This window comes from Oryzias latipes, chromosome 18, assembly GCF_053564925.1.
Source record: "Oryzias latipes strain Hd-rR chromosome 18, Olatipes_Hd-rR_3.1".
NCBI lineage: Eukaryota > Metazoa > Chordata > Actinopteri > Beloniformes > Adrianichthyidae > Oryzias > Oryzias latipes.
Genome location: NC_136254.1, coordinates 23,042,551 through 23,056,966, shown reverse-complemented (window position 1 = coordinate 23,056,966; position 14,416 = coordinate 23,042,551). Strand labels below are relative to the sequence as shown.

Below are 14,416 nucleotides of genomic sequence, written 5' to 3'. Positions count from 1 at the left end.
TCTGGAATTTTCTCCTTTTAGAATATACCAGCTACCTAAAGAACTGAGAGTCACCATGTTTTCATGTTTTCCAGGCAGCTCACTACATGAAACTGAGAGAAACTGAGATTAAGCTGCTTTTTCTTAAACTAAATTAAATATTGTGCTAAAGCTGCAATGTAGTTTTGCATAGTAAAATTGGATTACAGATTGCAATAAACATTGGAAAACTACAAGAACATATGTAAAAATATATACTAAAATATACAATAGGAGTACTGACACAAGAGAAATCGGAACACTTTTTTTGTAAATAATGTTCATGCAATGCATGCTAAATAACCTACACAGTAATTTCGAGGAAAATAAAACATAAGGCCACATGACAAAGGTGAAGAGCCTTTTTGATCATTCTGACGGGAAAACGTTTAGGAGCTCGGCCTCGGTTCTTAATTTCTGCTGGTCACATCCCAAATGAGGCTGGGCTGTGGATGAAATATACACAACCCAAAGGTATTCAAGATGAACTTTGGCAGTTTCCTGCTGTTTCAATGCCAATTTTTTTTGCTTTAATCGGTTACTAAGCCGTAAGAAATCAATCTGCAGGCCGTTGAGAAGATTTCAAGCATCACAAATGAAAGATCCGCCGTTTAAATGTGAAGCGGCCTGATGTGAATTAAAAGACACAGCAGCTGAATGCACATTGGCATTTGAAGAGCTGAAGTTCAACAGGGCTGCTGCTTCTGACAGTTTCTAAGCTTGAGAAACTCTGAGGACAGGAGCATACCGGATATCCAGTGGATTTACCTTCAAAATAAAAGCGCTGCGCGTTTTGCAAAGTCAGAAAAAGGTATGTTTGAGCCTGTGGTGTTGAGGGATGAAGTATTGTTAGCATTTATTGAAATTAAATGGAGAAGATAAAGATTGAGTTTCAGTTCCAATTAAAAATAGAAACTTTTCTCATCTATCCTGGTCTGTTTACAGGTATGTCTGTGAAAACAAGCAGTCAGTGCTTTCTGGTACTTTGTAGGAACCAATGAATCAAATATGCACCAAACCACTTTGGCTCTAAGATTAGCCTAATTTTACCATCTACTTGAAACCGAAAACGTGTTTTTGGTTTCAGTTTCGGAAATAAATTCAGGCATCAATGGGTTAAAACTTGTTGACTAAGGCGAAGAACAGACCGGAACCTCTGTTAATCTAGTATACTTGGTTTGGTAAATACAAAACTCATAGGGTTTATTAGTTACGTTGCATGTTTGTAGTTCAAAAAGCAACGTAGAAACTAAAATTTAGTTTTCTATATACTGATACTCAGTTTCAATTATTGACCTCCACAAGAAACTTTATTTTGAAAAGGTTTACCGGAAGGTCCTTCCTCTCTGCCGCTTTTACATCGTTCTGCTTCCAGAAGGACCGGGGCAGCTGGATGATGGCGCTGTCCGTGCTGCTGCTGCTGGAGCTGGGGCTGTACGTCAGCTGTTTCATCTGCGGGATCGTCACCGCCGCCTCCATCACTATAGTCCAGGTGACTTCACTGCCTCCAACCATCTTAATGTACCGCGTGCTCTCCGCTCGCTTCTGTTCTCTTCCGGATTCCCTCGACATAGACAGTTTTTAAAAAAATATTTATTTACTGCACTTTTTTCTTAATTTCCTCACTTTCATTGTTTTAATGACAGTATATTGGATATAGACTAACAGTATGCGCCAATTAGCGGGTAATTAGTTTAATGCGACACATTATGTCTATCGTTGATTTTACGGCCAAAAAAGTTGGCACGAGGAGCTTTAAATAAAAGAGGCACGCGCTCTCACTTTCTTCTCATTTCTTCTTGCCGCTTAGAGCCGTTTATTCCCTTTAGTGATGGGAGCCTTGAGTTCAGAGATGCGAAAAAGTTTTGAAGTTTAAGTGAGAGTCAGGAAACGCGCGTGACAACATGCGCGCGAGACAATAACAGCCGAAGCTCGTGACCCTGGCGCTCCTTTCTCTGTCCAGTTTTCGGGGTTATGAGGCATGTGGCACATCCGCTGTTACAGAGTCGCGTAGTAACGAGTTAAATTTACTTAAGTGATATTTTGATTAAAAAAAGTACTTTCTGTTTCAGTTTAACTGCAGTATTCTTTGATATAAATAAACCTTCCAGTTGGTGTTTGTTCATCAGCTATACCAGCTTTTAATGCTGGTACACCCTCTGCGCATGTCAGCAGACCAAGACAGGGTCTGAGAGTAAATTTCAATGTCAGCTTATGAAAGATGTGGTTGGACTGTAAGGAAGCCAGGGAGAACCCATAAACTCCTTATAGAAGGGACCAGCTGGGATTCAAACCAGGGTAACCGGTCTAACCACCACGGTATTGTTTTACAGGCAGGATAAAACATGATTTTTTATTATTATTTTATTTTATTTATTATTCTTCCTTTTTTTATTTGGCTTATCAGTAATAGCCTGGTTGCAAAAAAGAGACAGTAAATACTTTTAAATTGATTTGGATTCCTTAAAGTCCCACTCTAATCATCTTTTGATCTATTTTTTAAAGTGGTCTTTTAATTATGATTATGTTGTTTTTTGCCAAAACTAAGGAATATTCATAGTTCTAGAGTTAAGGAGTTCATTAGAAATTGGTTAATGTGGAGCAGCCCCGCCCCCCTTCCCCTTTTTATGTGTTCTCCTGCTAGCTAATAGCCCCTCACAACCCGCCAACCTAACATGAGCGGTGCTACAAAAATGGCGCATGTCAGAGCTATCCAGATTCCAGCTCGGATGAGGAAAGCCCAGCTCAGTGGCCTTGTGGTAGAGTGTCCACCCTGTGACTGGAAGGTCGTGAGTTCAATCCAGACCGAGTCATACCAAAGAAAGAAAAATTCCTAGTGCCTCCCTGCTTGACACTTAGTATTTAGGAGTTGGATCCCCCAGGGGATGAGTCAAATGCAGAGAAAAAATGTCACACCTAAGTGTGTGACAGATAATGGGACTTTAACTAAAAACAAAGACGTTCTAGTCTACAGGATGATGCATCAGAACTGAGCGGAGCAGGGAGCTTGAGGCCCACCCAGCGTATTTTCTGATTGGCCAGAGTGGTTGCCATAGAAACAATAACTCGGATCACTGCTTACTAATGATTTCGGGTATTGTGTTGCAAAAAATGGCGACTGAATTGACTTCATTGACTTGACTTGGTTGGTTGAAAGTAATTTTGTATTGTTGACATCACACTGAGTCCAGTTCTCCTATACAGTCTATGGATTCTACTCACACTTGAGTTCAACTTCTGAAAGCTCCATCAGTCTCTGGTTCCAGGCTGAAGTAAGGCACCAGTTCTCCGCTCACTGTTGCCCGTGTCTTCCCTTCAGGGTAACTTCGGCGGGCTGTGCATGCTGTACGGACGCGTCACCTACAATGAGTCGGCCAAACTCATCGGGGTGCAGGCTTCCAGCTCCGCCTCTATCTGCTACTTTGTGTCGGCCATATCCATCCTGGTGGCGGTGTTGTGTTTGTCCCTCTCCCTGTCCTGGGCGTACACTCTGTGCACGGAGCGAGACACCAGAAGGTGATCAGCGGACACGTCTCTGATCAGATCTTTACATGTCTTTGTTTTTTTTTAAAGCCACCATAAATAGGTTTACACAGACAGACAATGTTATTTTCCTTTTAAAGTTGGATTTCACTTGTTGTGATTATGTCAAGGAATTTATAAATTATATTTTATTCATTTTTAATATTGTAAATTGATTTTAAGGATTTTTTCATATATTAGTAATTTTACATATTTTTTAAGTGAATTTTTTAAGTAGCTGTTATGATTAGATTTGAGGTAAATAATTATAATACTTTTGTAAATATGTTATACTTTGTTCACAACACACATCAGAAGGACATGTTTTTATAAGCCATGTTGGTCTTGCAGATTAAGTGTCATCCAGCAACTGTTTCTTTCTTTTTCGCTTTACAACCCCATTTTTAGTATAACGGAACCATCCTTTATTTTTATTTGTTGCTGCAGTGATAATTGGAATATAGAAATTAAACAAAACACTTAAACATATTGTCCATCTAATGGATTTCAGACAGATATATTACAAATTCTGAGAAAATGCAAGTATTCTTTGCTGCCTTTTTATATTTTTTACAGCCTGTAATATTTAATTTCCCTCGGGGATTAATGAAGTTAATTTTAATCAAAATGGAGCAGAAAAATAACAGTTTTTGAGTCTGTGTGTTTTGTTGTCTTCAGGGAGCGCCTGTGGATGAACTTGATCATCATAGTCAGTGGCATCTTCCTCTTCTTCCTGCTCATCACAGGATGCATGCTGAAGATTGGACGGGACTCGCTATGCGACTCAATCCAGCAGACTGTTCACAACATCACCTAGTGAGACACGCATAAACACACACATACTCGTTTTTAATACTCAGTGGGGCACCCTGACCTTCAGGGTCCTGCTGGGATCCACCATTTCTACCATGTTTAGGTACTTCATGTTAATTGCAAAATGTATGGTGTAGCTTTGTAAACATAGAAACTATAAAAAATATTAATCCATTTTCTGTTTAAAATATACATTTTCACTTTTGTAGTATTAAGCCTCATTGTACAAGAAATGTCTAATGTTGCAAAACATTTCCTGTTATTTAATGTTTGTTTTTTTATGCGGATGGCATCCTCTTTGTTGTGTCTGCTTCCCACTAGGGATGCCATTAGGATTTTGTCCAGTGCCAAACTGATACTTTAGAAATGGTTCCAGTGCCTAAATGGTGCTCGAACAAGGTGCTTCAAAACTGAAAAAAATGAAGGAGAGCACTTGCATTGGCCTAAGATACTTTATTTCATTCTTTTCTTCAGTCTGCTCTCCAGCGCTGCATCTCCGTTTTCTGTAGTAAACACATATTTCTCTGTTCATCGCCACGACAACGGTCTTTTTTTCAGAGCCTCGTACACTGTCACTCTTACCCATCAGGTCGCTGAAGTAGTATCTTTTGCCATCAAGTACAGACAAACTTTCAGTATTTTAACTGAAGCTCCGCCCACCCTCATGGCCTCACCCTTTTTTTTATTAGTTAGTCAAAGGATTGACTAAACTTGTCAAGCATAACTAAAAGAACACTCATGTCCAAAACAAAGCATCAAAATCTGCATTTTTATACGGTACCGGTACCAACTTTGCTCCGAGTTTCAGTACCCATCAATACTTGGCTGAAGGCATGTTCTGTTTTTGTCAGCCTCATCATGCGTGCAGATGAGCTGTCCTTCAATTCTGAACCACAGAGGAGGAAGTGTTTTTAACTGTAGCTTTTTCTGCCGTTGTAGTCAAAATGTGAAGTTTCTGCTGCATGAATCTGATTTTTTAGGAACAAATTTCATATTTTAAACTTTTACTTTTAAGATTGTGTTTCTGTGAAAAACCAGCTCAGAAGCTTTTTTTTTCTCTCTTTATTGAAGCTGTATCGATGCTCAGGCCTTGAAGTGGATCAGCCCACTGCAAGGAGACAAATTCTACACCAATATGTACAAAGCCGAGGTCAGTGAAGACTCTATCGTCTTTTTAAGCCTTTTTCTTAAACAAGATTTCAAGTCATGATTAATGTGTGATTCTGTACCGTTCAGACGGCGGTGTGGGTCAACTTCTTCTTCTGGATGATCATCGTGGTTCTGGTGTTCATCCAGAGACGGCAGACCTCCGGGTCAAAGTTGATCACCGGGGGCTTCGCTGGGCCAACTGAAGGGCTTTTTGGCGAGCCCAGTGCGACTCCATCAGAGACGGAACCGTTTTTCAGACCGCAGTGAACCCATACAACGTGAATACTATCGCTCTGGGGGGAAAAAGCATTTACAGTAACTACATTAACCAAACATGACAACGGTACATTATAACACCGATAAAACCATCAGATTGGAACTAAGATGGATCAGGTTGAAGTGCTCTCTGAACTGAAAAAACAGAGAATCCTGCCACAGATTCCAAATCTCACTTAAAAAAAAAAAAAAAACAACAAAAAAAACCCTTTGAATGGAGGTTTCATAAACCAACAGTTTGCTACCAAAAGCAGTTTTATATCCCATTGGTGTTTTTCTAAGGCCTGTTAATTTTAAAATGTTGAATCTGCGCGTGCTTCAGCTGAATAAATCGTATATAATTTTTGTGCTACGTATTTATTTAGTTTGTCTTTATTCAATCCAGGGATTACTGGAATTTCTGCACTATAAGGCTCGTTTAGCCAGACAAGAGTCTGACATAAGTTAGTCAGACTTTATTACCTGCGTTGACATAACGCTAGAACTTATTTGTGACACGCTGCACGTTAGCCATGTTGGAAGCCATTATTAGTGTATTTGCAATACCTGGAACTCCATTCCTTGTTTGCAACATTTAAGAACAGACTGATACTGCTAAGACAAACGTTACTGCGACTACGCTAACCCTCAACGGTCCAACCCCGTACCCCTCAGTGTCTTCACAATAACACCCAACCAAACATTTAGACGATGGGCTGTGTTCCCCTCAAAATTACTTCAAAATCTGTAAAAACAACCAGAATTATTCCATATATAAGGCACTGTGGATTATAAAGCGGAGTCATTTTTTGAAAAAAATTGAAGGCTTTTAGGTGCGCCTTGTAGTGCGGAAAATACTTTATTTTGAAACTTTTCTCAGAAAAAGGAGCTATGAACGTGCAGATTCAAACATATTGTTGTTGGGAGTAACGCACACAAGCAGTACAAATGAGTCTACATAAAAGCTGTGAAATGTTTGGATTTGGTGCCAACAAATGGATTTATGGGCCAAAACTGAAGAAATCTTTAGCAATGTCTCCCTCTGCTGGCCAACAAAGAAACGACTGGCATTTAAACCCCCTTGTCTTAGTTGTAAATGCTTGTGCTGCTTTTCTGATGCCTTTTTTTTAAATAAAGTTGAAGTCTGGTATTTTTAAGTGTGATTATTTAATTAAAATACAGATTTTTTTAAAATTAACTCACATTTGATGCAAACATGAAAATAATCAGGTTTTTCTCCACAGTAACTACAGATTAAAATAGACTGCAGGAGCTTACACCTTCCATTACCGCACACCTCCTTCTTCCTGACAGTCTTATCTCAGTGGATTACCTGACTTCACTTTAGCTCAAAGCAGAAGCTCTTTCTCTGGAGAAGAGGCAGGAGGAACGCTGACTGCATAAAGAAGGGTTAATTCCAGCGGTCTCCAAACGCAGCAAAGAGGAAGGTCACTCTGAAAAAACAGTGAGGAGGGCCTGAAACTGAAGTCCCAGAAGGATTGAGATTAATTTGACTCTGCATTCGATGGTGAGATATCTGTTCTTTTTTAAATAGCTTTAGGGAGCGAATGATGAAAGGACGGAACAGGAGTACGAGGGAAACGTGGAGAGGAGATAAGCCACCATAAGCTTCTTTAAGCGACTTCATTCACCGCAGATCAAATGTTCAGTTTTAAACCTGTTGATCTGTCCTGACTTATGACAGCCGCCTGTTCACTCACTTTATCTGCAGTTTTGGCAGGAGAGGGACAGTTAACGGGACACGGCAGAGTGTCGGCTTTAACCTGATGTTTCCATCATCTTTTGCCCCCTCCCCCACATAACCCCCAGGATTTGTCCAGTGATCAGTGCGATTCGGTGGTGGTAAGCGTGGAGTCCCTCTTGAGTGACGCCAAGAGGATGCAGGCGCAGTGCCGAGAGCGCAGCTCGCAGCTCGCCGCCGCCACCGCTCAGCTGAGGTCGGACTCGGCGGCCCTCAGGGAGCAGTGCGAGGCCACCCAGCTAGACATGGCCCACATCCGCCGGCAGCTGGAGGAGCTCCTGGAAACCAAGTCGGCCTTCGAGGCCAAGGAGAGGCAAGCCCGGAAACTCAGCAAGCACCTGTGACGGCCTGAAGAAGAGGAGGAGGGCAGACCCGCTTCCAGAGAAGGAAGGAAGGAGCTGTTTTAGGAGTTCAATGCCTCTAGACTAGAAAAATGTGTAGTTTTATGAAAAGATAAGGCCTTGAAAAAGAAGCACTTTATCATCATCATCCATCTGGTTCCTCTGCTTTTCCTCCACCTGAAGTCTGCACTTGATTTTGAAGATCTTCATGTTAATTAAACTTCATCCACATGTTACTGTCCTTTTGTTTATTAGGCTTTCAAGTAAAAAACAAGTGATCTAAGCATTCAGAAAAAAAGTAGTTTGATTCTTGTAGACGTCTCGTTTTCATCATCTGAGCTGGCTTCTGGCTCAAACCTGATGCCTCAAATACTGCTCAGTAATTTTGTTTCACTGGTAATGAGTGGTGGAGGGGTGTGAGGGGCTGTAAGCTAGCGGGAGAGAGTGTCAAAGACATGATGGGTAGGTTTACTCCTCACCAACAAACTCGCCCACAACTCAGAGGTGAATTTCTAATGAACTCCTGCTGCCATGCAGAAATATGTCCCTGAAAACACAGATTTCTTGATTTTGGCTACAAAAAAATGGCATAATCATAATTAAAAGACCACTGGGAATTACAATAGATCAAAAGTGAGACTAAGTTTGTCAGGAGGAAAATTGTTCTCCAGCAATTAATCCATGGAAACAAAAGTCAAGTTTTAATGACTGCTAAATGTATGGTGTCAATGAAAAGTCTATGTAAATGCACGTTTTGAGTTTCTGCGTTTAAAACTCTCGTTTGCGTGTAGCTACATACATCTTTACAACCTTTTTACAGTTCAATAAAGTTCATGGTGTCTGTATCGATAACTGACATCTTAGGTTCTATTATCCGACACGGATGTCTTCGGTCGAAACATGTAAGGTGTGTGAAAAAACACAACCGTGTCGGATAATAGAAGAACCTAAGATGTCAACCTTCTTCTGAACGTCAGGAACTGGGGTTTGGTAGCGACGTATGGATGTCTTTCTTTTTAATTCACGGAAGTGTGAATTGTTTGAAAATTGATCGTGGTGGAAGAATTAATAATTGCGGTTTGTGTCCGGCTAGAATTCTATGACACCAAGTCTTTTATTTATCGGATTAGAGCTGTGAAAGAGGCAAAACAGAGACTTCAACATTTCACACAAAGCCTGTTCCAACTGAAGGTGGCAGACATGTGCTGGTAAACGGTAGAAAAAGAGGAAGCCCCTCCCTGCTTGTCCAGTGTGAACACCATGGGGTAAATGCACGTTCAAGAACACGCGTGCCTCACATGCCTGGTGTGAACGTCGCCTGATAGTTGCAGATTCCTTCTAGCAAAGGAAACAGAGGCAGCTTCTGCGCAAAAACAAGCACAACCAGCCCAACTCATAAAAGATTAAAATTTAATCAGCGTTATAAATCATTCTATAAATACACAGCTGTCCTTTTGTCAAGACTGGATCTTAAATAGCGGAAAATAACAAACAAACAGTCGAAGGCAGTGAGGAGAGAAGGCTGGGAATGTTTTGGTATCTTCCATCATCACCGCTCTGGAACGAGAAATGAGAAGATCTGAGCTGAAACTTCAGCAGCATTTGGTTAGAGTGAAAGAAGTCAGAAGAAGACTAACTTTCTAGTTTTTTCTTCATTGGCGACAGCGCTGCTTTGGCCTGAAAAGGCACAAAGAAACGGACGTCATTTTAGCAGTTTAGTGGAGAGGTGGGACATGTGCCTTGAGACGCTACCTTCTTGATGGCGGTCCAGTCTTCAAGGATGTCGATGTCTCTCAGCATGTAGACGATGAAGGGGCCTGACACCAGCGCTACCTTCTTCTTCCTCTCTGAGCGACCCAGCAGATTCCTCCGTTTGCACTTCTTCCCTCTCATGTCATCGCTCCACTCTGAAACCAGAAAAAAACGTGGCGTTTTCAGTCCTGCTCACGCTCAGATTCCTCTGAGGACTCAAATTCAACAGTTTGACCATCTGGAGGTCAACGTCGACTCGTCCTGACGCACGCCGACGCCTCACAGGAGGCGGTCAAACTACCTGAGGTGAGGTCCATGTTTTGTCTGTCCTCCTCCAGTCTTCTGATCTTCTCCAGAAGTTCTGTCTTCATGGCATCGAACAGCAGAGACCGCTCACTCTGCAGCACACACACGGTTAGATCCAAAAGGTTCGTCCTCCACTCTGACAAGTTCTTATGAAAGCGTGTCTGTTGTGGTTCGGACAGGAAGAGCCGGGCATCCACGGCACCTCTAGTCGTTGCTGGACTCACCTCCAGGTGCTGCCTGGCTCCTTGCACTTCACATTCATGCTTGTGTCTGATCACCTGCAGACACAGCTCCCTGTACACACCTGCAGAGACGTTCAGACACTGAGGTCAGGGACAGACAGCCGCTCCTCAAACACATCAAATTTATTGGAAATTTCATCGTCTTGGAAAAAAATGTAACATTTGAACTCATGACTTTACAGTCAAACCATCTCTGTGTCTGCAGCCCCTCTGTCAGCAGGAGTAACGCCACAACTTATTGGGTTTATTAAGAAGCTCAGGATTTATTTTTGATTTATTTTTTTTCCTGTAAAAGATCACTGTTCGTGTCAACGAGCAGTGGACACGGTTTGTCTTTCTGAAACTAAGAGAGAACGACTCAAGGACAAAAACAAAAAGAAGCCTCAATCTGATGATGAATTGGAGGGAAACTGCTTCTCGAGTCCGAGAGTGGTTCAAATGGCCAGGAGACCGCTGAAAAAACAGGGCGGGTCTCTGTAACAAACTTAAGAGTTCTGCAGGGAAAGCAGGACGTGGAGACGGAATTCAGAGAAGCTTCACTTCAACGCTCCACACTTAGAATCAAAAACAAACTCAAGCGCGTGGGTAACCATTGACCGTATACACGACCTGGACTGAGTGAGTGTTACTCCCAGCTCCAACCAAATGAAGTCAGTTCAGTTGCCATAATTCATGATACGGACGTCATCATCATCTTGGAATCAGACGACGTCAGTGAGTTGACATCTCTATGGCAACCACTCCTTCCAAACGGGCAGTCCAGTTCTCATGTACACTCTATGGTTTGAACGAATGGGCAGAATACAAACAGAGAGCTTGTGTGTTTGTGTTATTATTAAATAATCTTATAGGTTTGGATCAGCTACAGGAAGGCGGGTTTTCATCGCTATAATGTGATGGAATAACACAGCTGTGATACCAAACAACAGGAGATAAATCTAAGAATGAGCTAATATTTAAATCCGGGTTTCCCAATGCATCAGCAGAGACGTACGCTCCACATCTCCAAACACTGAAGCGCTACAAATCTCCTGAATCTCGCTCCAGGCTTTTTCACTCACAGCTCGGTCACAAACTGCATACATTCATTTCTTCTTCACAATTAGTTTTCAAATGGTTCTGTGAATGAAAAGGGACGCAAATCAAACGTCACTACCAAATCAGAGTCTCTGATTAGTCAAAGTTTGACTGGTTTAACTTGCAAAACACGTTCAATGGCCCCGCGTTTTGTACTTAGAGCCAAAAAATGTTCATAGAAACTTGCGTTACAACTCGTGAACATGAGAGTTTTCAACATGGAAGTCCAAAATGCACATTGACGTGCATTTACGCCTGAATGTGCGTTACTGAGGCGGGGTGAACGTAGCTGCAGAAGGGAGGAGGGTTTTTTTCTTTTACCGGCGACTTGCGTCCGTATCTGCATGCTGTTCTGCAGAGCCGTCAGCGGCTCCCGGTACTCTCCAGCCTTTCCTGTCAGCACCTCATCCAGCTTCACCTTCACCTGGTTCAGCCGCTCCCGGAACAGCCTGCAAGCACAGAGGCCCTTTAGTCGAGGTTTTCCTGACCAGTGATGTTCACATAGCAGACCACATCCCATAATACCCCCCCCCCAGTGCCAAGTTTGGAGTTACTTCTCCTTCAGCTCCTGAAACTGTTTCTCCAGATCCATCATTTCATCGAGACACTCTCCTCTCCTCCGCTCACAGTCTTCATCGTCCATCTCTTCACAAAAGGACACATAAAGGAAATTTATTCTCTCTGCATTTTTGAATCACTTCTATAAAAAACCTTTTTTGTTTTTACCTGAACTCTCCTCTTCCTCCTCCTCCTCCTCCTCCTCTTCTTCAGTCTCATCCAGGTCGCTGTCCCTCTCCTCCATGCTTTCCTCCATGGGCTCGTCTCCTCCCCCTCCTGCTCTCGTTTCATTCCGCTTTGGCTCCTCCGTGTCGCCGTTGGCCGTAGGGAGTTGGGACTCTCCTTCTGCCCCCATCTTCTCCTCTGGCTCCCTCACAGGGGGTTGGGCCGGCATGGCGAGCTGGAAACAACAACGACAAGCTCAACGACAAAAGCTTTCAGTCACAAAATCCACATGTCCCTGATGGTCCACAGACCTACCTGAGTGTTACTGAAAAAGGTTTTAGTCTGTCATCTTAATGGTTCATGCGATTTAGAAAATCACAAAGAAAACCAATGAATCCATTTAAAAGAATTGATATACATTTATTTGCATTTCACTGAGGGAAATTAGTATTTGATCCTTTAGTAAGAATTAAGAGTTCTGGTTCACACAGACTCTCCTAATCCTGTCACCTGAATTGAAGACACCTGTTTGAACCAATCCCCTGTAGAAAAGACACCTGTCCACAGAATCATTCAGACTCCAAACTCTCCAACATGAGAGACTAAAGAGCTTTCACTGGATTATTTGGAGAAGATTCTAGATCTGTTGACCCCAAGAGCACCATCCCCACTGTCGAGCGTGGAGGAGGAAGTTAAATCTGATCATACAGCCAAGTCAATCATGGAAATGGCTGCAGAGGAAGCAGATCAAAGCCATGGAGTGGCCCTGGACCTCAGTCCTATAGAAAATCTATGGGGAATGCTGAAGCTTAGGGTTGCTAAGCGACAGCCATTAAGGCTTGATGATTTAGAAGTCATTTGCAAAGAAGAGTGGACCAAGATTCTTCCTGATATGTGCAGAAACCTGATAATCAACTATGTCTGACTTCTGTGCTGCTAATAAGGCTTTTCCAATAAAGTACTACGTCTTCCCAGCAAGACAGTTAAAATAATAGTTTCCCTCAATGAAACGCAAATAAATTCACAAATACTTTAAAATCGATTTCTCGCTTTTCTATCTTTCACTGTTCAAATGAACATAGTGTTCAGATGACAATTTCTTTTGAATGCAAACCAACAAAATCAGCAAGAGATCAAACACTTCCTACACTGTATGTCAGAAATGCATTTATAACATCTGGCAAAACAAATGCTTTTAAATCAAAGCCATATATTTTTTAAAGTATTCTTGTGATGATGTTTGTAAGATATGCGGCATTTGTGTTTTTACTGATGGGATGACCTCGTTTATTTGATAACATTAGGAGTTTTAAAGATTCTTAAAGATGTCCAAACAGTTTTTGGTCTAACAGATTCACGTTACATTATTATACACGTTCTACAGGTGAATTCATTAAATTACAACTACATTTATTCAGTATGTAATGTGGTTAAGTCAAACCTTGACGATGACTTAGCTTTAATAAAGCTACAATAACAAGGGTCAAAACCGGAAATCGATTAGCTAAAAACAAATGCTAAATAAACAATAATTATTTTACATTGCATAACATGGCAAAATGTGTAATAAGCGTGTGGTAAAAACTGAAAATAATTTTTTTCTAAACGTCTAAAGGCCTAAAAAGGTTCAATAATGTTGAAAATTGCCATTTAGGTTTTTATTCAAACCGGAAGTCCGCTTTCACAGTGCTTAACTTGACCAAAACTGGCTTCCGTATGGAGGTAGAGTAAACTGGTAAACAAAATGAAAGCAACGGCGGGATTTAAAGCCTACACTAAAGTCAGGAAAAGAGACGCTCGTTTTGAAGGCTGCACTCACTTAAAAACCCTGTAATGTTTATTTCGCATTTCGGCCGCACTTTCACCACATTGAGCTCAAACACACCTCCGTGAAGTCAAGTGCAACACAAGCTAACAATTGAATCAAAAACGGAGACGGCAGTCACTGCGCACGCATCACATTTACACACGAAGGAACCGCCTTTCTCATGGAAATCTTCTTGAAACGTTTTTATTAATTAAAGATGGAAATTAGCACTCCAGAGAATCATAGGAGCATCTTGCAGACCGACCTGCCAACCGAACTACACGGATTAACTCGAAGAACGCACTCCCTGAGTCCGAGCGGACAGGGGGATGCTATCCGCTACTAACAAACATAAATCATCTTTATTACTGTTAAGTCAGACGTGAAAGCCATCTTACCGTGTCCCTTAGCCGAGCTATGCAGAAGAAACGTTCGGTTTAATGATATATTTCCATTTTGGAAAGTACTTCCTCTTCGATCGGCTCCTCTTCAGTTAGACACTTTGCCGGACTCTGTGAACTGTAAAATCAACCAATCAGCGTCGAGGGCTGCTCCTGACTATCCAATAGGAAGAACCATCCCGCAAGCACCCTGTCCAATCAGAATGAAGACACAGCTTCTATGAACCAATTGTAATTTAGATATACAT

At 41.8% G+C, this 14,416-nt stretch overlaps 2 protein-coding genes and 1 long non-coding RNA gene across 5 annotated transcripts; 2 read left to right on the top strand and 1 right to left on the bottom strand.

The window, feature by feature from the left end:
- The first annotated feature begins 683 nt into the window (after positions 1-683).
- On the top strand, positions 684-6,907 carry tmem179ba (transmembrane protein 179Ba). Of its 2 annotated transcripts, none has more exons than XM_078936070.1 (6): positions 684-829; positions 1,394-1,510; positions 3,338-3,534; positions 4,219-4,356; positions 5,425-5,503; positions 5,590-6,907. In XM_078936070.1, the coding sequence occupies exons 2-6, from the start codon at positions 1,412-1,414 to the stop codon at positions 5,767-5,769; spliced, it is 693 nt and encodes a 230-aa protein (XP_078792196.1). In that variant the 5' UTR covers positions 684-829; positions 1,394-1,411; the 3' UTR covers positions 5,770-6,907. The 2 variants fall into 2 exon arrangements, with proteins under 2 accessions (XP_078792196.1, XP_011485699.1); XM_011487397.4 differs by lacking the exon at positions 684-829 and adding an exon at positions 945-963.
- A 206-nt stretch (positions 6,908-7,113) lies between these two features.
- Positions 7,114-8,096, top strand: LOC101171198 (uncharacterized). Its single transcript, XR_177540.4, has 2 exons — positions 7,114-7,285; positions 7,588-8,096. It is a non-coding gene; the product is annotated as an uncharacterized LOC101171198 (long non-coding RNA).
- Positions 8,097-9,253: 1,157 nt separating this feature from the next.
- Positions 9,254-14,306, bottom strand: brms1 (BRMS1 transcriptional repressor and anoikis regulator). 2 transcript variants are annotated; one of them, XM_004079687.5, is made up of 9 exons: positions 14,166-14,306; positions 11,964-12,195; positions 11,792-11,882; positions 11,559-11,686; positions 10,143-10,222; positions 9,914-10,010; positions 9,613-9,767; positions 9,498-9,537; positions 9,254-9,417 (listed from the first exon to the last, which is right to left on the bottom strand). In XM_004079687.5, the coding sequence occupies exons 2-9, from the start codon at positions 12,187-12,189 to the stop codon at positions 9,410-9,412; spliced, it is 825 nt and encodes a 274-aa protein (XP_004079735.1). In that variant the 5' UTR covers positions 12,190-12,195; positions 14,166-14,306; the 3' UTR covers positions 9,254-9,409. The 2 variants fall into 2 exon arrangements, with proteins under 2 accessions (XP_004079735.1, XP_020567282.1); XM_020711623.3 differs by lacking the exon at positions 14,166-14,306 and adding an exon at positions 12,276-12,416.
- Positions 14,307-14,416: the final 110 nt, after the last annotated feature.

What these genes read in the sequence shown, in the direction of transcription:
- tmem179ba (XM_078936070.1), top strand. Translation starts at nt 1,412, where the DNA reads ATGATGGCGCTGTCCGTGCTGCTGCTGCTGGAGCTGGGGCTGTACGTC. An exon ending in CCTCCATCACTATAGTCCAG is followed by an intron (nt 1,511 to 3,337) that starts GTGACTTCACTG and finishes TCTTCCCTTCAG; the next exon opens with GGTAACTTCGGCGGGCTGTG. An exon ending in CCAATATGTACAAAGCCGAG is followed by an intron (nt 5,504 to 5,589) that starts GTCAGTGAAGAC and finishes TGTACCGTTCAG; the next exon opens with ACGGCGGTGTGGGTCAACTT.
- brms1 (XM_004079687.5), bottom strand. Translation starts at nt 12,189, where the DNA reads ATGCCGGCCCAACCCCCTGTGAGGGAGCCAGAGGAGAAGATGGGGGCA. An exon ending in TTTCAGGAGCTGAAGGAGAA is followed by an intron (nt 11,687 to 11,791) that starts GTAACTCCAAAC and finishes CTGTGCTTGCAG; the next exon opens with GCTGTTCCGGGAGCGGCTGA. An exon ending in AAACATGGACCTCACCTCAG is followed by an intron (nt 9,768 to 9,913) that starts GTAGTTTGACCG and finishes TTCTGGTTTCAG; the next exon opens with AGTGGAGCGATGACATGAGA.